Below are 25,324 nucleotides of genomic sequence, written 5' to 3' on the forward strand. Positions count from 1 at the left end.
AGAGGCAACAAGCATATCAGCAGCCAAACACACTCAAACATGACTATGCCCATTCTTGCTTACATATAAGTATATTTTATTTCCTGGTATTGAAACCAAAATAATTCTTGTTTTGAACATTTTTAAAGCTGTGATACTTTTATCATTTGTTTATTTATATTTGTTTACTAGGAAAGTGTGACTGGGTCATAAATAATCCCTTTTCACCAGAGGCCCAGGGAGAACAGCTCCATCATTCTTACATGCAATAAGTATTTAAGCTGATTACATACATTTATTTAGAATACATTTTACAAAAAAAGGTTTTAGAAAAATAAATAATAGGAGAATATTCAGTTTGCAGTAATCATATTATAACAAAAGAGATAACAGAAGACATTACACTGCTTCTGTTATACAACCAGACAGATGAATCTACACAGAACAAAATATAGACCAAACAGGTTTAAAATATATAACAACTTTTGCTGAATCAACTGGAAGTTCACTAAGAGAAAGATAGAGTTAGATGGAAATTGCATTGTATACTTATGAAATAAGATCCTGAAAGTAATTGAATTTAGACAAGGAGTTCAAAGGAAAGATCATTAAACAAGGATGTTCATTAAATCTTAGTCACTTTCCAGTCCTCAGTTAATGAGCACCAAACTCCTTTTAGCCGGCAGACTACATAGCAAATGTCTCTTGCTTTGAATCGTAATACATTTAGCTGTTAGAAAAATATCTTAAAATGAATAATGAAAGACTTATTCTCCTACTTATTTATTATTATTTATTTTACATTTGTTAACCAGGTTAGTTCAGCTGGGCATTTAGCTCGTTTTCAGTGGAGACCGAGGAGAAAATCTCCGCAGTCAGTATTTATATTTTACTTACAAACAGTAAGACATTTTTATTTGCAGTTAAACAAATAGTTAGATAACATTTACATTAAATCATACAGAAAAACAGTTGGGTACAATGTCAGAAATTATACCGCAAAAAAACCCATTTACAATACATCATACAGAAAACAGTTGGGTACAATGACAGAAATCATACTGCAAAAACGTAGGTACAATGTCATGAAAGGAATACAGTGTTCACAATTCCTAAGTGGTTATATACAGTTTAGGTACAGTCGGAGCAGTAAGGGGATGAAGTGGTTAAGCATAGAGACAGAGGGGTAGATAACTATTAAGCTAGACAGTGGAGGAGAATGGAGGGAGGAGGAAGAGAAGCTAAGGTTGGGTAGTTTTAGGGGGATGACTACAGTGGCAGGACCATTTATTTGTTAGATATCTCTGAATGGCTAGTTTGAAATGCTTGATTTGGTCACGTGACCTGATTTCTAGGGGTAGTTGGTTCCAAGTTGCAGCAGGGTTATAGTTATAGAGTAAACACCCTGTTTTGGTGTTGGGTTTATAGATCTGTAGGAAGTCCTAGTCTGAGCTGCGTAGTGTCCTGATTGGGGAATATTTAGATATAATAGATAGAAGGCTAGGGCAGAAATATGGTAGATAGAGGATGGAGTGGATAATTTGCAGTTGATGTAGTAGCAGCAAATGAGGGAATTCGTGCCAGTCCAATTGTTTAAGAGATAGGCAGTGGTGTGACTTGTAGGTTTGGTTTGCAGCAAATCTAGCAACCTTATTATAGGTAGTTTTGAGTTTAAGTATAAACAATAAATAATAAATAATAAATAAAAACAGTTCATTTTTCCAGATACTGGTCATTGCCGATTTAACTACAACAATAACTAATTTAATTATTGGTTAATTGCTGCCTGGATTTTTTTTTTTTCCCGAAGGCTATTTGCTAAAAACAACATTGTTCTTGTTCTATATTTATTTACAGAAGAAGAAGTTACATCTCATCGCGCTTGTGTTTTTTTTTGGAAAAAAAAGGTTTTACTTGGCTTTTTTTTCCTGTGGGTGACCCAGTTTGGATCTATTATTGCTACGTAGTTTTGAGTTTAGTTATGAGTGTGGTATTAAAATTTGTGAATATTTGACAGGTATAGAGAGGGGTGGGAAGAAGAAATGCATGGGAGAGAGTTTTTCTGGCTGTATTGGTTAGATGTCTTTTGTTACGGTAAAGGAGTCCAAGTTTCTGGTGAGTCTTTTTGATAGAGGTAGTGACTTCAAGATGAAATTTAAGCTGATTGTCTGTTATGACTCCTAGCAGTTTAGTGCTAGGTTCAGCAGTAATGATAGTGCTATTGCTTGATAGGATGGAAAATGTAGTTTGCAGATGGATGAGGGTTTTTGGGAGGAAGAGTAGGAGCTTAGTTTTCTTAGGGTTGAGAATTAATTTGTTATGACAAAACCATGTCTCTATGGTGTTGAATGATGCCTGGGTAGTATAGTGGAGGTCAGATGGATTGTCAGCAGTGGTGATGACTGTTGAGTCATCTGCATATTGAACAAGTGTAGAGTTGGGACAAGAAGTGTAAAGAAGGTTGGTGAAAATACTAAAGAGGAGTGACCCAAGTATGAATTCTTGGGGGACACCCATTGGGATGATTAGGGGATAGAGCAGAGTGCCATTTAACGGCTTGCTGGTGGTTAGAGAGATAGCTAGAAAACCAGGATATGGTGGGAGGAGAGAATCTTAAATTAGAGAGTTTGTCTAGGAGGAGGGGATGGGAGACAGTGTCAAAGGCTTTGGACAGGTCGAGGAACAGACAGATTTTTCAGAATATATAAATTTCTCACACTTGAACATGAAATAAGCAATACAGCAAAAACAAAATGCATAAATAATGCAAGTAAAACTGTAGCAAATTATCTTTCTCTGTATAAGACATCATCTAAAAAAAGAAGAAAGATATATCAAGTAAAACATATCAATAAAGTTAAACATATGTTATGAAATGATATCAGTGCAGTACTTAATGTTCAGTATAGTCCACTATTTTAAATAAAATGTATAGACTTCTCTTTGTTATTTATAACATTTAACATGTCCTACATCCACCTGCTGCACACTTAAAAAGTTTCACATCAAGAAGAAGTGAACACAATAAAATATTGCCATGATGCATAAATAGCATTTTTAAAACTGTAAATGAGTTGAACCAGGCTAGAAACCAAATCAGCTGCAAAAGAAACACTTGCAAATTCTTCTTTTTAGCGCTTTCAATTTTTTTGTTGTCGCTTCACTTCAGAATACATTACTTCAGACTAAATTTTTTAATAGTGTCACAGAAAGGAAATGATGTGATTGATTCATAATAAATTAGTATTTGTTGTCGATGTTGTGTAAAATTCTAATAGTATACAATTAAATACTTAATTATCTGTTTTTGTTTATGTAGTATGTCATGTGTCTGTTAAATAATAATATATTAACTAAACTTAGTACTAAAATACTTAAAAAAATGAAATAAAACTTTCATGTACAATTTTATCTATACATTTTATTACATTTTAGATTAATAGCCCTCATTAGCCCCCTGGTGTTGTATCCGGCCACAACACTTCTATCTCTAAAATCTCTAAATTTATTAAATGTTATAATCCTAATCCTTTCATCCCTCTAAAATATATGAAAAAAAAAAAAAAAAAAAATTTTTTATCATAACAAATCTCTATTCTTAGCATGTCTGTTTTTTGTTTTTTTTTGTTGTCTTTCTTTCATAAGCAAAAATTCTTTAGTTTTTATATAGTATAATTTATTTTTTGTTCCGATGTATTTTACATTGGATGTAATTCATATTTAACTAATTTCACACTCTATTCCAAAAATTTCCAAAAGTATGTTTTAGATGTTGACAAAGTCAGAATTATGCACTGTAATTACACTGCTTACTACACTTGTAAATTTTGTACAAACAATGTTTGTTTGTTTTGTTTACTGTCTGTCTGAACTGTTCTTTTTATCTCCACCTGATTCCAAAATACTTTTAGACTAACAACTTTCTTTTCTTAGAATTATTATTTCTTTTAACCTCCATGCCGTTTTCAATGATTTTCTATATTATTTTCATTTATTTTTTATTGTATATATTATTTTATTTTATTTTATTTTAATTAAGCTGTCTGGGAAATTTGTTTGTTCTTCTCATTCCTCTGTTCAATTCTATTCACTGGCTCAAAAAATTTTACTACCACTGACACATGTCAAGAGAAAATTCAATCTACTACTCCTTTCTCTTAGGTAGTATACTTCGCCCTCCTTCATACAATAATAATAGTCTGTCTATCTGTCTGTATAAAAAGATCTCAAAAAAAATTATTCTGTCTATACTCTGTAATTGTCTTTAAATCTACTCTGACCTAACTGCTCTTCTTTTAAAACATCACCCCTTTTCATTAATTACCCTATTTTTCACTGTCTTGATAAAATATGTTTTTCTAAAATCTTCTTTAAAATTTCAATTTCTTTGTGAAATTTCTTCACCTTCAATTCAAATGTCTTTTTTTGTCTAAAATGTTTTATTTCTACCAAAGTATTTTAAATTTAGTTCTTTTCATGTTTGGTTGGTTTTTGAATTCCTTTAAAATTCTACCATGTCTTTAAACTTTCCATTCCACTACAAATATGATGTATACCCGACGATATATCGACGATATGAAAAAAGGATGTTCTCCAAAACTCTACAAAGGATGTCTCTCAAATTGTTTGCAAATTTAGGAATAGTAAACAAATGTTCCAGTTTTATTGTAAATGTTGTAAATGTAGTATAGTTTGTTGAAATTAAATTCTCCAAAATATTCTCCAAAATTAACTCCATAAAATTATTCCTGTTTTTTACAAAACTAGGTTTTCATTATTCGTTTAAAAAATTTTATACCCTAATTATATTACCCTCATCAAATTAAATATCAGTGTATAATATTGAACAGGTTTTTTTCAGTGATTTTATTTTCAATTTGTTTAGCCTTTTGAAGTTTAAAATTCATGATTCAGTACTTTTGGTGGTTGTGTTTTTTGTGTAATGTCCAAATGATCTGAATATTTTGAGTCAATGTCTGGTTTAAAAGTCTATTTATGAAATATAGGGTGGTCTAAACATATTTTAGTTTTTGGGTTTTCAAAAGTCTGCTCTCTTGTGCTAATGCTGATTGTTTATAATATTTGTCATTGTTATGTCCTGTTGTATTAAACAAATCGAACAAAAACAAATTGTGTTCAAAATTATTTTGTCATTATTCATTATTAGATGAAATTATCTTCTGTTGTTATTTCAATGTGTTGTTTTTATTCTTGTTATTTCTCTAATCTTTTGTTTTCATTCTTTGTTTCTCAAAGTGTTTGTTTTTTCCTTCTAAAAATTTGTATGTTGTTGTTAAGCATGTGATCAAAGTGTTTGTAAAGGTACTGTTTCTTCTATAGTTAAATTGTTTCGTGTTGTTAAAATTCATAGTTCCTAAATAGTTTTTTCTTATTCTTTTTTCTGAACAGTCTTTAAAACAAAGATTAACTCCATTTTTTGCAAAACTTTGGAACCCTTTATTTGGAAAAAGCCTAGTAGTTTTCCAATTCATTACTACTTCAGTTGATAACAGTATTAAAAACAGTCTTAGCTTTTGTCAACTTTTCCTTTCCATGATGATTTGTTCTGATATGTGTGCTTCCTTAAAGAGTCCGTTTTAACTTGGGAAATGTTGTTACCATCTCCTTTTTGTTGTAAAAAAGTGCCTTTGTTTAGGGATTGTACTGTTATCAGTTCCATTGTTCTTTTTGTTCCCTCTGCGAACCCCCTTTAAATTGGGTTGGGTGTGCCATTTTAGCAGTTTTTCTTTGGTGTGTTGTTGTTGTTTTGTTCAAATTGTCATTGTTTCATGATTCATTGTAAACTTTTTCATTTTGTTCATTTTTGTTCAGTTGCCTCTCCTACTCAGTCTTTACTTTGTAATAAAGTACAGAAAAATCTTGACAGACAAGATACTCTGTGAATTACTTGTGGTAATAACTACTGTGTTATTAGTCTCATCAGCATTTACTGGAAAGTCAACAGTTGTGTGAGTAAATCGGTTCAATGAGTAAGTGAACAAGTGTTACACTACTTTAAGAGATATAGATGTTTGTATGGTGAAATAATTGTATAAGAATATAATTTTATGTGTTGTTTACAACATATTTTTCTCAAGGTGAATTCAGTATGACAGAGACAAAAAAATACAAAATTTTAGATTTAGATTAACCTATTGTTTGAGCAAAGTTCATTAAAAGAAAAGAAAATTGATGATATTTCGATTATATCCTTCAAAGTAATAGAATTAGTAAAGAAATATAAATTTTTCATAAACTAACATACCCAACAGAGTATTATTTTCAGCAAAAGAAACAAAAAAAATTCTTCGTTTTTTTTTGAACTGCCAAAAAGAAAAAACAGCAAAAATAGAAATTTTTTAGGACATAAGGGAATACCAAACAGTCTAGAAAAGAAAATAAATAAAAAAAGAAACTTAAACTGTTTTTGGATGTTTTGATAAGTAAACTTATATACCAACTAGAATCAGAAGGTATAATAGAAAATGAAGGGCAGACAAAGAATTTGTTAATAAATAGCATTTTTATCAAAGTAAACAAAACATACAAAATAGCATACATGGAAGAAATACAGCACATGACAGCACATTATCAACAAACTGGCCGTACCCATTTTCTAAATGTAATAATGTCTTGTAGTGTTCTGCAAAAAAATAATAATGCCTTCTAGGCATGGCATTGTAGTGAAAATAATCTTAACCATGATATGAACCCTTGTCTAAGAGGCAGACATCTTATTAAGCACAAAAGTATGCCACCTGACATAGTAAGCCATCTAAATTCCTATATCTATATTCTGCTGTTTACAGATTCCTATGTGGCTGAATTACAAAGACTAGCAGTGAGACTTTAGAACCATACAAATTAAGAAGTGCACCAAGCAAAGTGAAACATATTGTTATGGTTCTAATCTGCTTCCCATGATGATATGGCTTTTCTAAGGTAAAGATAAAATATCACTAAATATACAGGATTAATATTTCTAAATCTAAATGATCTGTATGAAATACAGACAAATGTTCAGCAAATGTAAAGGAGTACTGACATTATCCCCTCTACCATTAACTGCCTTCATTTATGTATGAGAATGGCTGTAATCTACTCTTGTTACATCAATATGGCTGTAATCTACTCTTGTTACATCAACCACACTATGCTAAATGCCTGTAGTCTGGATGGCAAATAGAAAAAAAGTAATTGAAATGACACAGGTAGTATCATATCAGGTGTCTACTAAGTTTGTTTCGACTACTATTCCTTCTGATGAGTTAAAAGAACTCTTGTTGGCAAAATTAAGTTTGGCAAAATATGACTGGAGGATGAGAATCTTCTCTAGACTGCTCACCTCCTCCCAGCTCAGGAAAAGAGCATGACAACTTATGTATATCTGTGAATTATTTAATCAATAATATGATATAATCATGGGGTCCTTAACCTTGGAATTGTCCGAAATTGCCCTTCTGCCAAGTCTACTGTTACAGATAATATTACTGAAAGTTGTATTTGCTACAGCTATAAACAGAATATTAAACAACCACTGAAGGATGAGAACGTATTGGGTATTATTTTGTTAACTTGTGCTAATAATTCAATTTAAATTGTAACACTGATGTCCCGATTGGAGAATCAGTTCAGTATTCTATTCAATATGAAATTGTCAGTAATACTGATAAATGTGTTAGATAAAAGTGTAACCCTTAGGAAGTTTTATAAAATTGACTTTGGGTCTATAAATAAGGAAATTAGTTCTTGAAAGTGAGACAGGCAACTGAAATTTATGTCAATTGAAGAAAAGTGGGATACTTTTTATGGTAAGTTAAATGCCTTTATAAGCAGGTATGCACCTGTTAGTGTGGCCAAGGTGGGAAAAAATTGAAAAATAAAACATAAGGCAATTTAGAAACGATATAAATGTACTCCATGTGCCTGTATTAAATACAGATATACTTTAGAAAAATTATGTAAGGAGTTTATCTCAGAAATTATAAATGCCTATGAAAACTGTTTTGTTGAGAATATCCTCCACATTACTATTAAATATGCGGACTCTACTACTAAAGACCCTGCTGAACTAGCAGATTTATTTGATGAAAAATTCTCACTTTTAAATGGGCATAAGGATTTTAACTATATAGATCTGATTTTTGCCCATATATCCCTTACGAGTTAGTTTCAAAGGTGTCGAGCGGAGGCATTAAAGAATTGCAGCCTCAGGCTCTAATGCTTTAAATGTATATTTTCTCTCTGGCATAACAAGTGGCTTGGTATCATGTCTTCAAGTACTCAATCAACAATCAATGGAGGAGGAATATGTTTTCAGCACTTGGAAGGTCAGCTCCAGGGGGTTATTGGACTAATATACATCAATATGGTTTCCTTCTGGGCAGATTATGTTTGACTAATCGTATCCAGTTTTATGATAACATCTGTTGCTCAGTGGACTTTGGTCTTGCTGGTGACACTATTTATCTGGCTCTGGCAAAGGCCATTGATTCAGTACCCTATGACTGAATATTTCATGTTCTGTTAAGAGAAATATGAATATCTACACTGTAGGCTAGATATCAGGAAGGAAATTTAGAGTGAGAATTGGGCATTCCTTTTCAAAAATCAGATTGTTGATTTGGGAGTTCCCCAGGGATTTGTTTTTGGTCCTATCTTGTTAGATGTTAGAGTTCCAAGATGTGTTAACACCCGGCTAAGTATATTTTCCTGTGGCACTAATGAAGGGGGTATAGTTACAAATATGGATGATCATAACAAATTTCAAAATTATCTTGACAATTTATTAATGTGGATTACTAAAAATGGGATAGAATTTGATGCATTCTGGACTTGAAAATCACCATTATCCTTATGGTCTGAATAACAACATTTATCCCATAGTCAAGGCTTGATTTCTTTAGTCTGTGTCTCCCTATTGTGTGGACTCCTTGACTGCCCCTAAAAAGGGATAGTCATGGAAACAGTATATGCCTAATAAGCAAACAATAAACATTGAAATAAATAGCTGTGACTATATTGATGAATACAACTGAGTTCCTCCTTTAAAGACAGAAAGGTGCTGTGAGCATTTATGCTCCTCAGGGAAGGGGTAGGTTAAATTAAAATACGGGTGAATAAACGGGCTCTCAGTGTCAGCAGCTGTATGAGTTACATACACGTTGTTGTAGTTTCAAAAATACACAGACTAAAACAGGACAATATCGCCCATCTGAACCAATGAATGAATATAATGTAAGCTAAAGAGCTAAGAGAAATTATGTCAGAGTAGTGTTGCAGTGAAGGAGTAATGTGTGACAGGAACATACAAGGAATTAACACACATACCAGCTATGTATACTGTGAGTCATAAGCCTAGGGTAAGGTAACACCAACTGCTCGATATGAAAACTAATTGGCAAAAAATCCCAAATGACTATTACGTCTTATCACAGAATGTTTTTAGAATACGTACAGTATTACAAAAAAGTTAGTTTTTTTGAATCATAAAAGTTTCATATTCTCTCTACATACATTTCTACAGTTAGTGAGATGATGAGCCTCATGAGAGATACATATGCAACTAAGGTGCTATTCAGCAAATAGCACAATTAACTAAACTTTGTACTGCAAAAGGGGAAAAAAAACAGGACACTGATCACACAGGGTACATGAGGCAGAGCCTGCAGCATGTGGATATAGGAGACTTCTTAAGAGAAGTAAACAAAAGCATACTTTTAAAAAAGCAACATTAAAATGAGTGTGATTATTATTTTGGGCTGCTTGAATTTGTCTGATACTATATTTGCATAGGTATCCCTTTTACAAGTGTCATAAACTCATCTGTTTTAAGAAGAATTTTAAAATCTGCGGAGCATTTCTTAAAAATTCATGCTAAACGATAATTTCCATTTATACTCTTTATTAAATGCCTTCAATCTATTTCTTGTATTAACAATAGCATAACTGCTGCAGAGAAATATATTTTTATTTTGATAAGAATACCGATGTCATAATGCATTAAAACGGAAACTATAAAAGTAAAAGTAATTCTCGCTAATGTATGAGAAATGCACTTTTTAAGTGCCAGTCCTTAGTGAAATGTTCATTTTTTTCTCATCATATGTATAATTCTTACCTATGGGTATTGTAAAACATATACATTTATGCCGATAAGTAGTACTTACAATATGATTTCATCACATGTTAATAAGCATTTCAATAAAAGTGGCATTTTCCTTTCTTAACAGTGCTTTGTATTTAAATCAGTATAGAATTATTTTTTAATGGAAGTAAATTCAGATTTCTTAAATTGCCTTTTTTGTTAACTATACTTGAATTCATCTTAAAACACATTATCAATCTAAACTAGACTTTACAAATATCAAGGCTGCATCAGGCGAGTGTTGACCTGTGTCTGCCAAACTGTTTCTACTGACTTTTTAATCACAGTTCTTATAAAGTATTATTATTTTTTTATTTTTTCTCCTTTCTTTTATCTATTTTTTCCACTTTGGAAGCATAGAATGTTAATAATGAAGTCATCTTTACCTGCAATAAAAATCATCTTCAAAATTCTGCAAAGTTCCAATAAGACAAACACTGTTTTTTGACATTTACCAGTCAAAGGAAAAAGAAAGTCTCACCACAAAAGGCTTAAACAAGCCATTAGTAAAGCATAAAGGGTAATCTCTGAAACAGTTGTGACTCCTTGACAAAGTTTTTGTGCCCCATACAGGACACAAGCATGCGGCAACACATTTGCCATGAACAATGTGTCCATACCATCCTAAACTAATAAAAACATTACTTCTCCTTCTATGTATTTAGAATTGTAATTGACTGAAAGACCCAGTAAACATTTTAGCTATGTTATTTTGATACACATTACTTTTTCCTGTTGGTGATGAAACATAAACAAATGTTTATTTATTTTACACAAATTGATGACATCTGCTACTCTATCTGGGGAAAGATTTTGTATGTTTTTTTTTTTTTTTACAAAATAAAACTGCGAAAGAAAGATCATGATATAAAGTACACTTACAAAATTCATGAAATTTTTAATATTTTCTGCCAGGCTTTAAAATCAGTCACTGTATAAACTGCTCCCATATTCATCATCTCCAGCACAGCTTCACTGAGCCAGGTTCATAGTGTATTCTTGAATCCGGTGTGGTGACCAGGTAGGGGTGGGGTTATTTAGCTGAGTACACACATTGCATATCACCCCAAAAAATGCAAATCAGAAAATAGCTGGCATTGATACCCCTAAGAAAATATCAAAGCTTACACCTGAAACACAAATTAAAAGTGGTGCCCAAAAATGATTGAGTGCATTTTCGGTTCCTTACCTGCCTGATACTGTGTATGCTGAAATTAGTCAAAAAGATACAGAGGGCTGTGTCAATGACTCTCCTACACAGTATGCATAATTCTGAAATGTCAATCCAATAAATCTGCTCTGAGCTCTCTGCTGGAACTGAGGATGGAATTCTACATTCTTAGGCATCGACTTAACAGGCATTCTCCATGCATGTGGACCATTGCATCTAAAATGTAATAACAGATTTGGCTATGCAAATTGAATTAACTGTAACAGCATAGCAGCCATTGAAATCTATAACTATCATTACATGTGTCAAAAGAAACAGTTCCTTGTAGGTACCAGCGGTTGTCTGAAAGTTAACACACCTCACCATTTGTCATATTAGTTACTGAGAAGACTGGAAGGGCCTGACTGATATCTATAGTTTGGGAAACTGATACATCTGATTCAGGTAGACCATATTCAATGAATTGGGATGATTTTTCTTAGCAAAAACATTAAGGACCCATAGAGAAAAGAGAATTAACATATACATATACACACACACACACACACACACACACACACACACACACACGCACACACACATATATATATATATATATATATATAGCACACACACACACACACACACACACACACACACACACACACACACACACACACACACACACACACACACATGTATACACACACACACACACACACACATGTATACACACACACACACACACACACACACACACACACACACACACACACACACACAAATACATATGTACAAGGTTACATTCTATGTGTTCAAATGGTATTTTATTGAAACACATTCTGAGATGAATAAACTCACTGAATGGAATGCAAGTTAAAAAGAATAAGCCGGAGACCGGTGTTTTTGTGAGATCACTGACTATTAGAGATAAGGGAAATTTTCCCCTTTCTCTAGTATTGTGAATTCCTGAAGTCGGTGTCACTCATCTTGTGTACTTGAATAAGATGATGAGGTTGGGTGTTCATTTAAGTAGTTTATTACACACAAACACATCAGGGTGGATATCAGGAACATTAAACTTAAACAAACTAACTGACTGACTGACTAGTGCAAACATGCATGCTTACATCTTGACTGATCTCTGCAAAATGCGCTCTTGCTTGCACATGCTCAGTACTTATATGCACATGCCTGTAAAATTGCAAGTCATAGCTATTCTCAGCAGGGTAACATGAAAAGTATATCACACACTCTGGTCTATATCCTCCCTCTTACTGAGTTGTCTTGCAATTATAGTGACATTTGAATAGGCATGCAAATTATACAGACAATAATAGACAAAGCAACATTCATGTCCAGGTTGCCATGTATCTACAACTAGATCTGAAAATGCGACCTGATCTTGTAATGTAATAGGACTGGGTTTAGCAACAGGGACAGTAACGGGTGAATGTTCTGCTTTAGGACTCATGGATATTTTCAAGAACAAGGATATTTGCTGGAGTTCTCAAAATTCAAACATTGGATAAGTCATTCAGAGAACTACAGTCTTTATCACAGGTAGGATTCTGTAACACTGGCTCGGAATCTGGTAATAAATGTTTCTGATTCCATCTAAATTCTTGCGATTCTACAATGTACTATCTCGGCTCTTGACACAAACTTTTCACATATCCAATCCAATCAAAACCTTTGCTGTCTGCATCCTCACAATCTCCCCTTCTTGTAATGGATTGAGCAGGTTGCTCTTCTTATCATAATAGCAGTTTTAGGATAAACACATTTTCAGGAGTTGAGCTTTCACTGCTTTGTTGTTCTTAGCACATAAAACCAATAAATTGCTACTGATTGGTAGTGTGGTTCTGGTTTGTCTCAACATAAGTCTCTGGACAGGTGAACGAAGATGATTATCACAAGGAATGTTTCTGAGATTCAGGAAATTTAGAAAAACATAGCTATTGCCTTGTTTCAATTTCTCTAACAGCTGTTTTGCACTTTGAACTGCACATTCTGCCAAGTCGTTTGACTGCAGATACTCAGGACTACTCGTAATATGAACAAAGTTCCATGTTTAAGCAGGTCTCTTGAACTGTTGACTTGTAAACTGTGCACCATTGTCAGAAATGACTCTGGGCGGACTACCATGGACAGAAAAATGTCTCTTCAACTTAGTAATGACAGCACTGGATGTTAGGTTAGGAAGTACATCTATCTCAAACCGATTTGAATAAGAGTCTTCTAATACCACATAATGTTGACCATTCCACTCCAAGATATCTGTGGCTACTGTTGACGAAGGTAGTTCAGGAATCTGGCTTAACTGAAGCGGTTCTTTTTGTTGATCCGGTTTAGTACTATTACATACAGAACAAGATGAAATTTCTTTCTCAATATCTCTTGACATAGAAGGCTAAAATACTAGTCGTCTCACCCTTCTTTTGGTATCATCAGTTCCTTGCTGGCAACAATGGAAGATTTTAATATATTCTTGTTGCAAGGATTTTGGAACAATCACATTTGGACCTTACATGATGATGCCATTGTCAGACAAAATCTTGTCTCTGTAAGGAAAATACAGCTGCACTTCTACTGGCAAGCAAGATAGTTTTGAAGGCCATCCTCGACCGAGAAAGTGGTTAAGCTTCTGAAGAATTCGATCTGAAGCTGTGTGAGTTCTAAGCTCATCAAGATGTATGGAAGAAAAACTTCTCACTTCCATGACTTCAAAATCAGGTTTTGCATTCTCATGCTGTTCAGTGGTATTTCTGGCAGTCTGTATAAAGTATCAGAAGATAAAGAAGCTTGCCTTTTGTGTAAACAAGACTGAAATTGTACTTTTGCAATTTGAGCATCATGCTTTGCAATCTAACAGGAGCTGTGTGCATTGGATTTCTCAAAATAGTTACTCCAGGTTGGTGGTCACTGTCAATTTGAACAGGTCAGCAATAAATATAATCATCTTTGAACATGCAAACAGAATTGCCAACAGTTCTTTCTCTATCTGAGCATATTGCATCTCAGTTTGGGTTAGAGTTCTCGATGCATATGCTACTGGTTTACCCTCTTGAAGAATGACTGCAACAAGACCAAACTTAAAAGCATCACAAAAAAGAGTTACAGGTTTGTGAACATCATAGTATCTTAAACTAGGTGGACTGGCAATTATCTGTTTCAGGACATCAAATGCTCCTTGGTATTGCTCTGACCAGGACCAGGATACACTCTTGCATATCAGCTCTCTTAGAGGTGCTGAAAGTTGACTCAAATCTGGAATGAACTTGCCTAGATAGTTGACCATACCAAGAAAATGTTGTAGGGCTTGGATATTGTCTGGAGCTGGCATCCTAAGAATTGTTTGTTTGGAAGGATCTGGTCATAAGCCTGAATTGGTAAACAAATAACCATCATAAGTAACTTCTTGTAGCCTGAATTTGCATTTCTGAGGATTCAGCTTAAGACAGACTTCACGAGCTCTGTCTAAAACTGTCTTGAGGTTTCTATCATGTTCATCTTCACCATTGCCTCCTACAAGAATATAATCTATTATAATAGCACATGGATAGCACGAAAAAATGTGCTCCATTCCACGCTGAAAGACTTCACTGGCAGAATTTATTCCAAATGGCATTCACAAAAATCTGTACCATCCGAATGGTGTACTGAATGCAGTTAGCAAAGAAGATCTACAGTCAAGAAAAATTGGCAAAAATGAACTTTTCACATCTAAGACAGAAAAAATAGTGGCATTTGGCATAAGAGCAGCAACTTCTTTGACTGTGTGGTTTGGATGATGAGGTAATTTTAGTACTTTGTTCAAGTCCCGTGGATCAATACATATACTAATATCATCTGAGCTTTCCTTATGAGCTGCCACCATGGAGGATATCCATTCAGCTGGTTCTTCTGTTAGACAAATTACTCCTTGCTGCACCATTCTGTGTAGCTTAGCCTTCACTCTGCTCTGCATAGCTACTGGAACATTCCATGCTGGTCGGATAACTGAGCTTACTTCAGGGTCTAGCTTCATGGAGTACACAACTGGGGGTTTGCCTTTGAAAATATCAGCATAGTCTTAAAAAATAGTCTGGGCAAAATCTGAGTTGTTATCCTTCAAGCATACATGGTGGACTTCCTTATTAAATGAAAGCAGTCACATTTTCAAACTATCTCTGAGGCCTAATAATGACTGCACGTGCCTCTTGACTATGTAAAATTGCAAGTCATAGCTATTCTCAGCAGGGTAACATCAAATCACTACTGAGCCCTCAGTCTGAATTTCTTCAATACCATAAGCAACAAACTTTGTACACTTTGCCAAATCAAGCCTTTCACCAGCATTTATTTTTGCAAATGTTTCTGCTGATATAACATTGTAGTTTGAGCCTGTATCTACTCTGAGCTCTATGGGTCTTCCATTAAAATGAACAGTACAAAATACTTAGTTCTTTGCCCACAAATCTACTGCATTGACTGTTTCACCAAGCACAGACACACCATTAACATAAAAAGTAGGGTCGAGATTTTCTAGCTGATCAACTTGGCTCTTTGAATGTTCTCTTTTAATAAAAGAATGAACCTCTTTTGATTTACAAAACCTTTTGTAATGATTCCACTTTTTACGTTTGTGGCACTGCTGACCAAAAGTTAAGCACCATTCTCTTTTGGGTTCATGATTACCTCCACAATTATCACAGTTGACTATGAGGCTAGGTGGGGGCACACTTTTTGATTTAGCTGACTCACCCTTGTGCTTCACTGAACACAAATATATACACATACACACACACACATATATATATATATATAAACACACACACACACACACACACACACACACACACACACACATACACATTTACTCCCCTTTCCTCCCAGATTCCATAAAACATGTTGGTTTAATGTCTTCTGTACAAATCTCAATACATATTGCATTTACTCTTACACTTATCACTCACATCATGGCTGAAAAGTTTCTAGAAAGACTAAATTACTTTACTGGTTTGCAAATAAATAGCTAGACTAAATATTTAATTGAGACAGTTTAGACCATTGCTCCTCCCGATAATGTATACTTTTATCTAAGTTCCCATCACACCTGGCACTTGCTAATGAAATGGAACAGACAGTTGTATTTAAAGGCAGTCTTTTGTTCAGTGAAAAGTGAACTAAAACATAATTTTAGTCCAACTGCAGGGACACAGTCAAAGAATTTAAATGTTATATTAATCTCCCATACTTCTCGCCCTAGCACAATTCTCCTCTGTCCCGTGGCACAGGACCTATGCTCTATCCCATGGTACACATCTTTAATTAAATTTATAGAACCTATGCTCTATTCCATGGTACGCATCTTTAATTAAAGATACAGAACGTATGCTCTACCTCCTTGGTATGAATCTTTACTTAAAGATACATAAGCTATCCTCTATCTTGTGGTATACATCTTTAGTCAGAGATATGGAACCTATGCTCTATCCCATGGTGTACATCTTTAATTAAAGATATAGAAGCTATGCTCTACCTTCTTAGTATACACCTTTACTTAAAGAAACAGATGCTATCCTCTATCTTGTGGTATACATCTTTAGTCAGAGATATGGAACCCATGCTCTATTCCATGGTGTACATCTTTAATTAAAGACACAGAACCTATGCTCTGCCCCCTTTGTATACATCTTTACTTAAAGATACAGAAGCTATCATCTATAATGTGGTATACATCTTTACTTAAAGATACAGAAGCTGTCATCTACTTGTGGTATACATCTTTAATTAAAGATACAGAACCTATGCTCTAGCCAGTGGTATACATCTTTACTTAATGATACAGAAGCTATAATATATCCTGTGGTAGACATCTTTACTTAACGATACAGAAGTTATCATCTATCCTGTGGTATACATCTTTAATTAAAGATACAGAACCTATGCTAAATCCTATGGTATACATATTTACTTAAAGATACAGAAGTTATAATTTATCCTGTGGTAGATATCTTTACTTAAAGATACAGAAGTTATTATCTATCCTGTGGTATACATCTTTACTTATAGATACAAAAGTTATCATCTATCCTGTGGTACATCTTTAATTAAAGATACAGAACCTATGCTCTATCCTGTGGTATACATCTTTAATTAAAAATACAGAACTTATGCTCTATCCTGCGGTATACATCTTTACTAAAAGATACAAAAGCTATCATCTATTCTGTGGTATACATCTCTAATTAAAGATACAGAACCTATGTTCTGTCCCATGGTACACATCTATGCTCTGTCCCATGATATATATCTTTAATTAAAGATACAGAACCTATCTCTATCTAAGGTATACACCTTCAATTAAAGATACAGAACCTATCCTCTAAATGTGGTATATATATATATATATATATATATATATATATATATATATATATATATATATTTAATTAAAGATACAAAACCTATCCTCTATCCCGTGGCATACATCTTCAATCAAAGATATAGAACCTATCCTCTGTTCAATGGTATACATGTTTATTTAATGACAGAGATTCTACACTAAAACCCTCATAGCAGAAATCATAAAAAGAGAGCAAACAATTCAAGTACCAAGCATCATTTCCAACCAGTTACATTATCTCCTGAATGGAAACTTTTTTTTTACATCATTTATGCAAAGTTGACATCTAAAGTACTTAAAATTGAAAACATACTTTGCAGTAAGTGTTGAAATAATTTTAACCTTCTGGTTTGAGTTTCTAAATTTTGCTTCCCGGCAGCATTACTTCTTACTGCATTATAAATGTTTAACTATATTGAATGCTCTATAATATATATATATATATATATATATATATATATATATATATATATATATATACAGATCTAGATATATCTATATATATATATATATTTCCCCTGTTCATATACTGATAGCAGTCCTGCCAAACATAAAAACTCCTAAACCAGTTTTCCTTAACTGCTTTCAGCAAACAAGTGCCCCCGAAAAGAAACCCAGATGATCCGATATATACCGCAAACTTGCATACACTTACACCAGCATTGGAGAAAGGAGAAAGTGGAAAACTCCACTATCACTGAAAGTAGTTTTAGTGAATTTGTCTCAGAGTTTTTTTCATTCACTTGGAATGTTGCTGTTTTATTAACAGGCTCTCTCTTTATTTATATATAGATTCCATATACTTGGTCAAAGGTTATGATTGTCAAAGGATTTTCTGCTGACAGAAATTGATGAATACCTGCTTTGCTGAGTGCCTGAAAAGTCAAAGTGTGCATTGTCAAATGTTGGCTAAGTGGGACTGGGTTCTGGCGCTGGACTGTGTATGTGTGTGTGTGTGTGTGTGTGTGTGTGTGTGTGTGTGTGTGTGTGTTTGGGTGTTTGCAAGTTAGGGTAAGAGTAAGAGCTAGGGAAGGGGAGATATGTTGTTAGGTTTGAGTGTTAGTATGTTTGAACTGTGTGTGTGTGTGTGTGTGTGTGTGTGTGTGTGTCTGTGTGTGTGTGTGTGTGTGTGTGTGTGTGTGTGTGTGTGTGTGTGTCTGTGTGTGTGTGTGTGTGTGTGTGTGTGTGTGTGTGTGTGTGTGTGTGTGTGTGTGTGTGTGTGTGTGTGTGTGTGTGTGTGTGTGTGTGTGTGTGTGTGTGTGTGTGTGTGTGTGTGTGTGTGTGTGTGTGTGTGTGTGTGTGTGTGTGTGTGTGTGTGTGTGTGTGTGTGTGTGTGTGTGTGTGTGTGTGTGTGTGTGTGTGTGTGTGTGTGTGTGTGTGTGTGTGTGTGTGTGTGTGTGTGTGTGTGTGTGTGTGTGTGTGTGTGTGTGTGTGTGTGTGTGTGTGTGTGTGTGTGTGTGTGTGTGTGTGTGTGTGTGTGTGTGTGTGTGTGTGTGTGTGTGTGTGTGTGTGTGTGTGTGTGTGTGTGTGTGTGTGTGTGTGTGTGTGTGTGTGTGTGTGTGTGTGTGTGTGTGTGTGTGTGTGTGTGTGTGTGTGTGTGAGCACATGTGTGTTGTTTATTGTACTATTAGGGGGATCAATTTTTACTACTTTAAAATATACTGTTGGGATTAGGGACATGAGTAAGGTGGTGCAAGGGGACGTGAGTCTCAGACTCCATTATTCGATAACGTGCACACGTATATAGATTAATGCCTTCACCTCATTATTTAACAAACAGTAGAGAATGAATGGGAGAATGTCTAATCCCTTCAAAATTAGGGAAACTATTATCTCACTGTACAAAACTAGTCAAGACCTCTGAAAGCACGATCATATATTAGTATGGTCCCCTTACCCTTGCTTCCTTCCTTATGTTCCACAGGCCATACCTCTTTCTGTCTCAGAGGGATTTATTAAACTCTGGCATAAAGAATTGTTTAAATAACTCAGGGGTTATAGCATAGTGGAGTTATTCAAATACATAGTTTTCTACCAAAGCATAGCCTCTGCAAGCAGATTTTCCATTCTCTACCAAAGCACAGTTTTCTGAATGATTTTCCATTTCTCCATTTTTGTAAAGGAGACAGAATGCCACTGCTTAGTTGTAAAGTTATTATATATAATCCTCAGGTCCAGGTCACGAAACGTTGCCATTAATATACTGGCATGTTCATCATCAATTTCAGTCAGCATGATTGCTCTATATTGTTACTTGGACAGAAAATAATTAACTAACAAACTATTGCTAACAGTACTTGGTGTTCTTGCTTCTTCAAAACAAAAGAAACATACAAGGAAGAGAATATGGAAAGTACTTTAAAAAGAGTATTACTTACAACCCTTGTAGATGTCTGTCGGAATCTGTACTGCACTGTATGAATAGTTGACTTTTGCTTTGAAGTTGACGTCATTTACAAATTCAAGCTTGAGTGGATTAGCTCTGTCCCTCTCCCCCTCCTCATCTTCTGGTTCTTCAGGCTAGAATGCAATGAACAAATCTTGGATCTTAGTAGGATATCTAGTGAATCGAGATCAAAATAACAATGAAATTAGACAACACTAGATAAGGAAACTGTGATACTAAATGAGGGTGTTCCATTAAATGTTTGCAATTATAAAAAAAATAAATAAATTAAACAAAAATAAAATTCCCAGACTTCATTTTTGACACTTGCCCTGCCTGATAGCACATAAATCAATTTAGCTTTTTTTAAGTTGTTCTAGTTCGGCTGCATTTAAATACATGAAATTCAAATTAGAAATAATGATCCCTTTAAAACTGTACCTAGCATACTGAATATGAAGCACTCCCTCAAACAAGCAAACTGCAGCTTCCAATGACTGGCCAGAGAATGACTTTAACTTATAAGAAGCAAAGGCAATGAGAAATCTGCAAAAGGGCAAAGATGGCAGATCAGATACCACTTTAATAGGTTCATAGGTAGGTACTAGGCTATCTGCCCAAGAGCATTTATAAGCCTAGCCATAGTGTGTCAGCTTTCGCCGCCCCATTGATTAATTAACTGAGCCTCTGTCAAGAAGAGCCAATGAAGTGATCCCAGGGGTGTATTTTCTGTTACCCATCCACTCATCAAGGTTTCTCTTGAAGATTGTTAGTGAGGGGCTCTGTCTGATGTAGTTAGGAATTTTGTTCCAAAGCATGGAGAGTCTCTTTGACAGGAATCTATCCCTCCAGCATGTTCTGTTTATTGTTGTGGTGAGGTTTAGCTCACTAGAGTGAGTGGCTCGCAGTGACTTGGATTTGTGTAGGTGAAGTGTAGTACCAAAACACGTAAAAACATCCAATATCCAAGAAGAGCTGCTGTAACAGGAACAAAACACGTTGGCAATTCTTAAGATGCTTCATCGATAAATTACTTAAAAGTTTATATACAACCGCTAGGCGGAAAGTCTGCTCATTAATCAATTAGCATCTAAATGATGCAAAAAAAACGTTAAAAACACTTAACCATTTAAATACACTTCAAACTCAGACCTTAAGCTTCTATATACTTTATACTTTCAAAAAATATATATATGTATGTATTTATACCAACATCTACAATGTTATTACAGTAATAACATTGTAGATGTTGGTATAAATACATACATATATATATTTAAATGGTATTTAAATGGTTAAGTGTTTTTAACGTTTTTTTGCATCATTTAGATGCTAATTGATTAATGAGCAGACTTTCCCGCGCTCTAGCGGTTGTATATAAACTTTGTATAGTTTTAAGTAATTTATCTGATGAAGCGTGGATGGACCACGAAAAAGCAGTTTTTACTTCCAATAAACTACTTTGCTGATCTTAAGAATTGCCAACGTGTTTTGTTCCTGTTACAGCAGCTCTTCTTGGATATTGGATGTTTTTACGTGTTTTGGTACTACACTTCACCTACACAGATTTTCCAGTTCTTTGGTATAGTACCATTTAGCAGGAACGCTGACTTTCATATACGCTAGTGACTTGGATTTCTTTAGGTGGAGCATGTCCATCAATTCTGAGTTGGACTTGGCTTTGTAAGTCAGGCAGAGATCACCTCTGAGTAAGCAATATGCCACTGAGTACACCTGGAGCTTTTCCAGTCAAGCTGCATAGGATATATATTTGAGGCCAGTAATCCTCTTGGTGAGGTTCTTTTGTGGTCTTTCCAGCTGTTGGTAGTGTCTTGTGAGGGACCTCCCAAATGGGGCATTGTACTCTAAGATGGGTCTGATGAGTGACGAGTAGAGGGGCACTATAACCTCTTTATTTCTGGATGCAAACCCTTTAGTAATTAGATGGGCTACATAGAAGGATTTCCTAACTACTTTGGCAATATGATTGTCAAAGGAGAGATTACTATCTACCTGGGACCCCAGATCTCTTATTACCTCTTCTGTATTAAGCGGGCTGCCACCTATGTGGTAATTCATGGGTGTTTTGTTTTTCCCAAATGGGATGACTATGCATTTTTTGGCATTTAGCTTGAGACCATGACTTTGACACAAGGTGTCCATCTCAGTAAGGCCCTTTTGGAGAATGTCCGTGTCAGCCGGAGAGTCAATTATGGCTCCCAGTTTGCAGTCATCCTGAACTTGGTTAGCCATAGTCCTCCTGTGTTTGCGTGTACTTCTGAGAAGTATATGCCAAACAGTAGGGGTCCCAGGACCGAGCCTTGTGGGACACCACTTGTGACTGGTTTAGAGTCAGACCTGGAGCCCACTATTCTTACTGTGTGAGTTCTGTCTGTGAGCCAGTTGGCAACCCATCTCGTGACATATAGGTTTATGTTTAGGCTGGTGAGTTTTTCTATAATTCTCGAGTGGGGAATGGTGTCAAAAGCCTTGGTGAGGTCACAGTAGGCTGTGTGAACCACCTTCCTTTCATCTATGGCCTTGGTGACTGTCTCGAAGAAGTCAACCAAGTTTAGTAGGCATGATATGCCCTTAAAAAAGCCAAAATGGGTTAGGTTAAGTGTTTGGATGTTCACAATGTCTTTGTTAACGAGTTCCATGATGATGCGCTCCATAGCCTTGCAGACCAGGCAAGTCAGGCTTATGGGGCAATAGTTACCAGGGTCAGTTGAAGCCCCTCCTTTGTGGAGCAGAATAACCGTTGCTGTGCACCATTCTATGGGCACGTAGCCTGTGGAGAGGCTGAGGTTGAACAGTGTGATTAGGTGGGGGGTTAGTTTGTTCTGTAGTTCGTGCAAGATGCAGCATGGGACACCATCTGGCTCCATTGATGCTGTGTTTTTGGCTTTTGAAGGGGCTGGTTTAACCTGTGTGTCTGTGATTTCCGGGACACTACACTTTTCCGGTATTGTTGTGGGCCCTTTTGGGGGTGAGAGGGGGGTTAAGTTTGCACTGAATCTATCTGCCGGGATGTTGGCAATATCAGTAGGTTCAGTATATTTTGTGCTATTTTGCACTAGCTCAGAGCATATGTGTGAGTTGCCACTTAGATTCTTGACATAGCTAAAGAAGGCTTTGTGGTTATCTTTCATATCCTTGGCTATTTTTCTTTCAAAGTTAGCCTTGGATGATTTTATGAGGGATCTTAGCTTCTTACTGATACTGATCAGGGATGTCTTTCCTTCTTGGGATTTGCTTTTTTTCTGAACTAGTTTCCTCCTTCTATTGTAGAGCATGTTTATGGCAGGGGTCCACCAGACTGGTTTCCTTCTCTTAGGGGAGTGAGACTTGGTTTTGCTAGGGATGGCATGATCCATGCATCCTTGTAGGTGCTCACAGAGGGCATTTGTAAAGGTTCCTGCATTTTGGACACTGTTATCCTTTAGCGTGGGGGCTGTGAAACTTACCACCTCTGTCTTAAGTAAGGTGAAGTTTGCTATAGAAAAGTTTTTCACTGTGGTTTCCTTGGTTGGGGGTGGTGGTGTGGTGTGGACATTCAGAGTGATTAGTTTATGGTCTGATCTAACCAGTGATGGGTTGACCTCCGATGCAGAACACCTGTCGCCCATGTTGGTGATGACCAGGTCCAATATGTTTTCACCTCTATTAGGGGAGTTTACCAGCTGATCCAGGGCATTTGAGTTGATAAATTCCAGGAAGCACTGGACCTAGGAGTTTGTGCTTGAGTAGTTTTCCCAGTTAACAGTAGGGTAATTGAAATCGCCCAATATCAGGGTGTTCGGTAGAACCTTCATGTTTTCCATTGTCTCCAGAAAGGTGGAGTGGTGGTCCTGGGTCATGGAGGGTGATCTGTAGCAGGCCACAATTTGCATTGCAGATTTGCACGATGTTAGTTGCACATGGATGATCTCAGAGGTATCATGCTACACCACTAACCTGGAGGTGTAGGTATCCTTGATGAATATGGATACACCGCCTCCTTTTGTGTTTCAGTCCATGTTTTGTGGCTGAAATGTGTGGTATGAGTTGTAGCCCAGTAGTGCTGGCGTGCTCTGTGGAGCCTTGAACCAGGTTTCAGTTACTGCACAGATGTCGACGTTCTCCATACTGAGGAGTGCTTCGAGCACGTGCATTTTGAGATTTAAACTCCTGACGTTGAGTAGCATAACCCTCATTTTTTTATTTGTGCTGTTTACTGAGGTGGGTTTGACTTTTGAGCCTTGCCTTAAAAAGGCACTATGGGGGCAGCAAGAGCCTTGGCCAGTATTTGAAAGCCTAGGGGTGACAGGTGCAAGCCGTCTCTTGCAAAGCAACAAGGCTTGTCGAGCATGTCATCCCAAGCTGACAGACACTGGATCCCCTTTGAATGACACCAGAAGCTTAGCCAATTGTTGAAATTGATAATTTTTTCTTTATACTGCGGAATCATTCTTGGTGATGGCAGGATGCTACTCAGGGTCAGGGTCATACCTACCTGGGCAACATGATCAGAGAGCTCTTCCATGTCTCTTTTCATGTAGTCTGTGGAGATACGTCTCAGGTCATTCACACCAACATGAACAATAACAGAGTCATATTTGTACTTGTTCTGGAGTGACCTGAGTGCTTGTGTTATGTGGCGGATTCTGGCTCCCGACAGGCAACTAACAGTAACCTTCTCCTTGTGCAGCCTAGTGAGTGGGACATCAGTGTGCCTGACTATAGAGTCATCTATTACTAATGTGTTAGGTATGTTATTTTGCCTTAAGGGCTGTGATTGTGCGGCACACTGATTTTGTGTTTTATGTGTTGTCTGGTTTGTGACGGGAGGTGCAGGTTTTTTGGTGTCTACTTTGGAGGTCTCTGATGCTTTTGCAGGTTTTTATTTAGAGCCTCTGAGTATGCTTTCATGTATTTATGTGTATTTTTTTCCAGTGCTGGTTTAGTATGTCTATGTGAGGCTGGAGGTGTGGTGCAAGTGTTAACCTTCTCCTCACGATTGCCTGTTCCAGTCTTGGATGGAGAGAGCTTAGCTTCCAATTTAGCTATATAATTGCATCTCTCGCATATGTTAATGTTTTGTGGTAGGAGAAGAGGGTTGTCTGTGTACATGAGGCAGTTGTAACATTGCCTCAGGATACCCAGGTTCACCAGCTGGACTGAAGAGTATACCTGAAATTGCCCTTTAGTCATGCCTGAATAGTAGGGTGAGCTGCTTAGTCACTTGATTGGTGAGGGGTGAATAATGAGCCTTGCCCTGCTGGGCAATCA

The 25,324-nt window shown here is 35.9% G+C and overlaps 1 protein-coding gene across 1 annotated transcript in view; it reads right to left on the reverse strand.

Annotated features, from left to right (window-relative positions):
- CACNA2D2 (calcium voltage-gated channel auxiliary subunit alpha2delta 2) overlaps positions 1-25,324 on the reverse strand; it is a 5,241,953-nt gene that overhangs the window by 2,402,055 nt on the left and 2,814,574 nt on the right. Inside the window, exon 6 of the mRNA XM_044078189.1 lies at positions 20,046-20,187. Coding sequence (XP_043934124.1) covers positions 20,046-20,187 — 142 coding nt within the window. The remainder of the gene's footprint in view (positions 1-20,045; positions 20,188-25,324) is intronic.

This window comes from Protopterus annectens, chromosome 7.part0 (genome assembly GCF_019279795.1).
Source record: "Protopterus annectens isolate FY-2018-M chromosome 7.part0, PAN1.0, whole genome shotgun sequence".
NCBI lineage: Eukaryota > Metazoa > Chordata > Ceratodontiformes > Protopteridae > Protopterus > Protopterus annectens.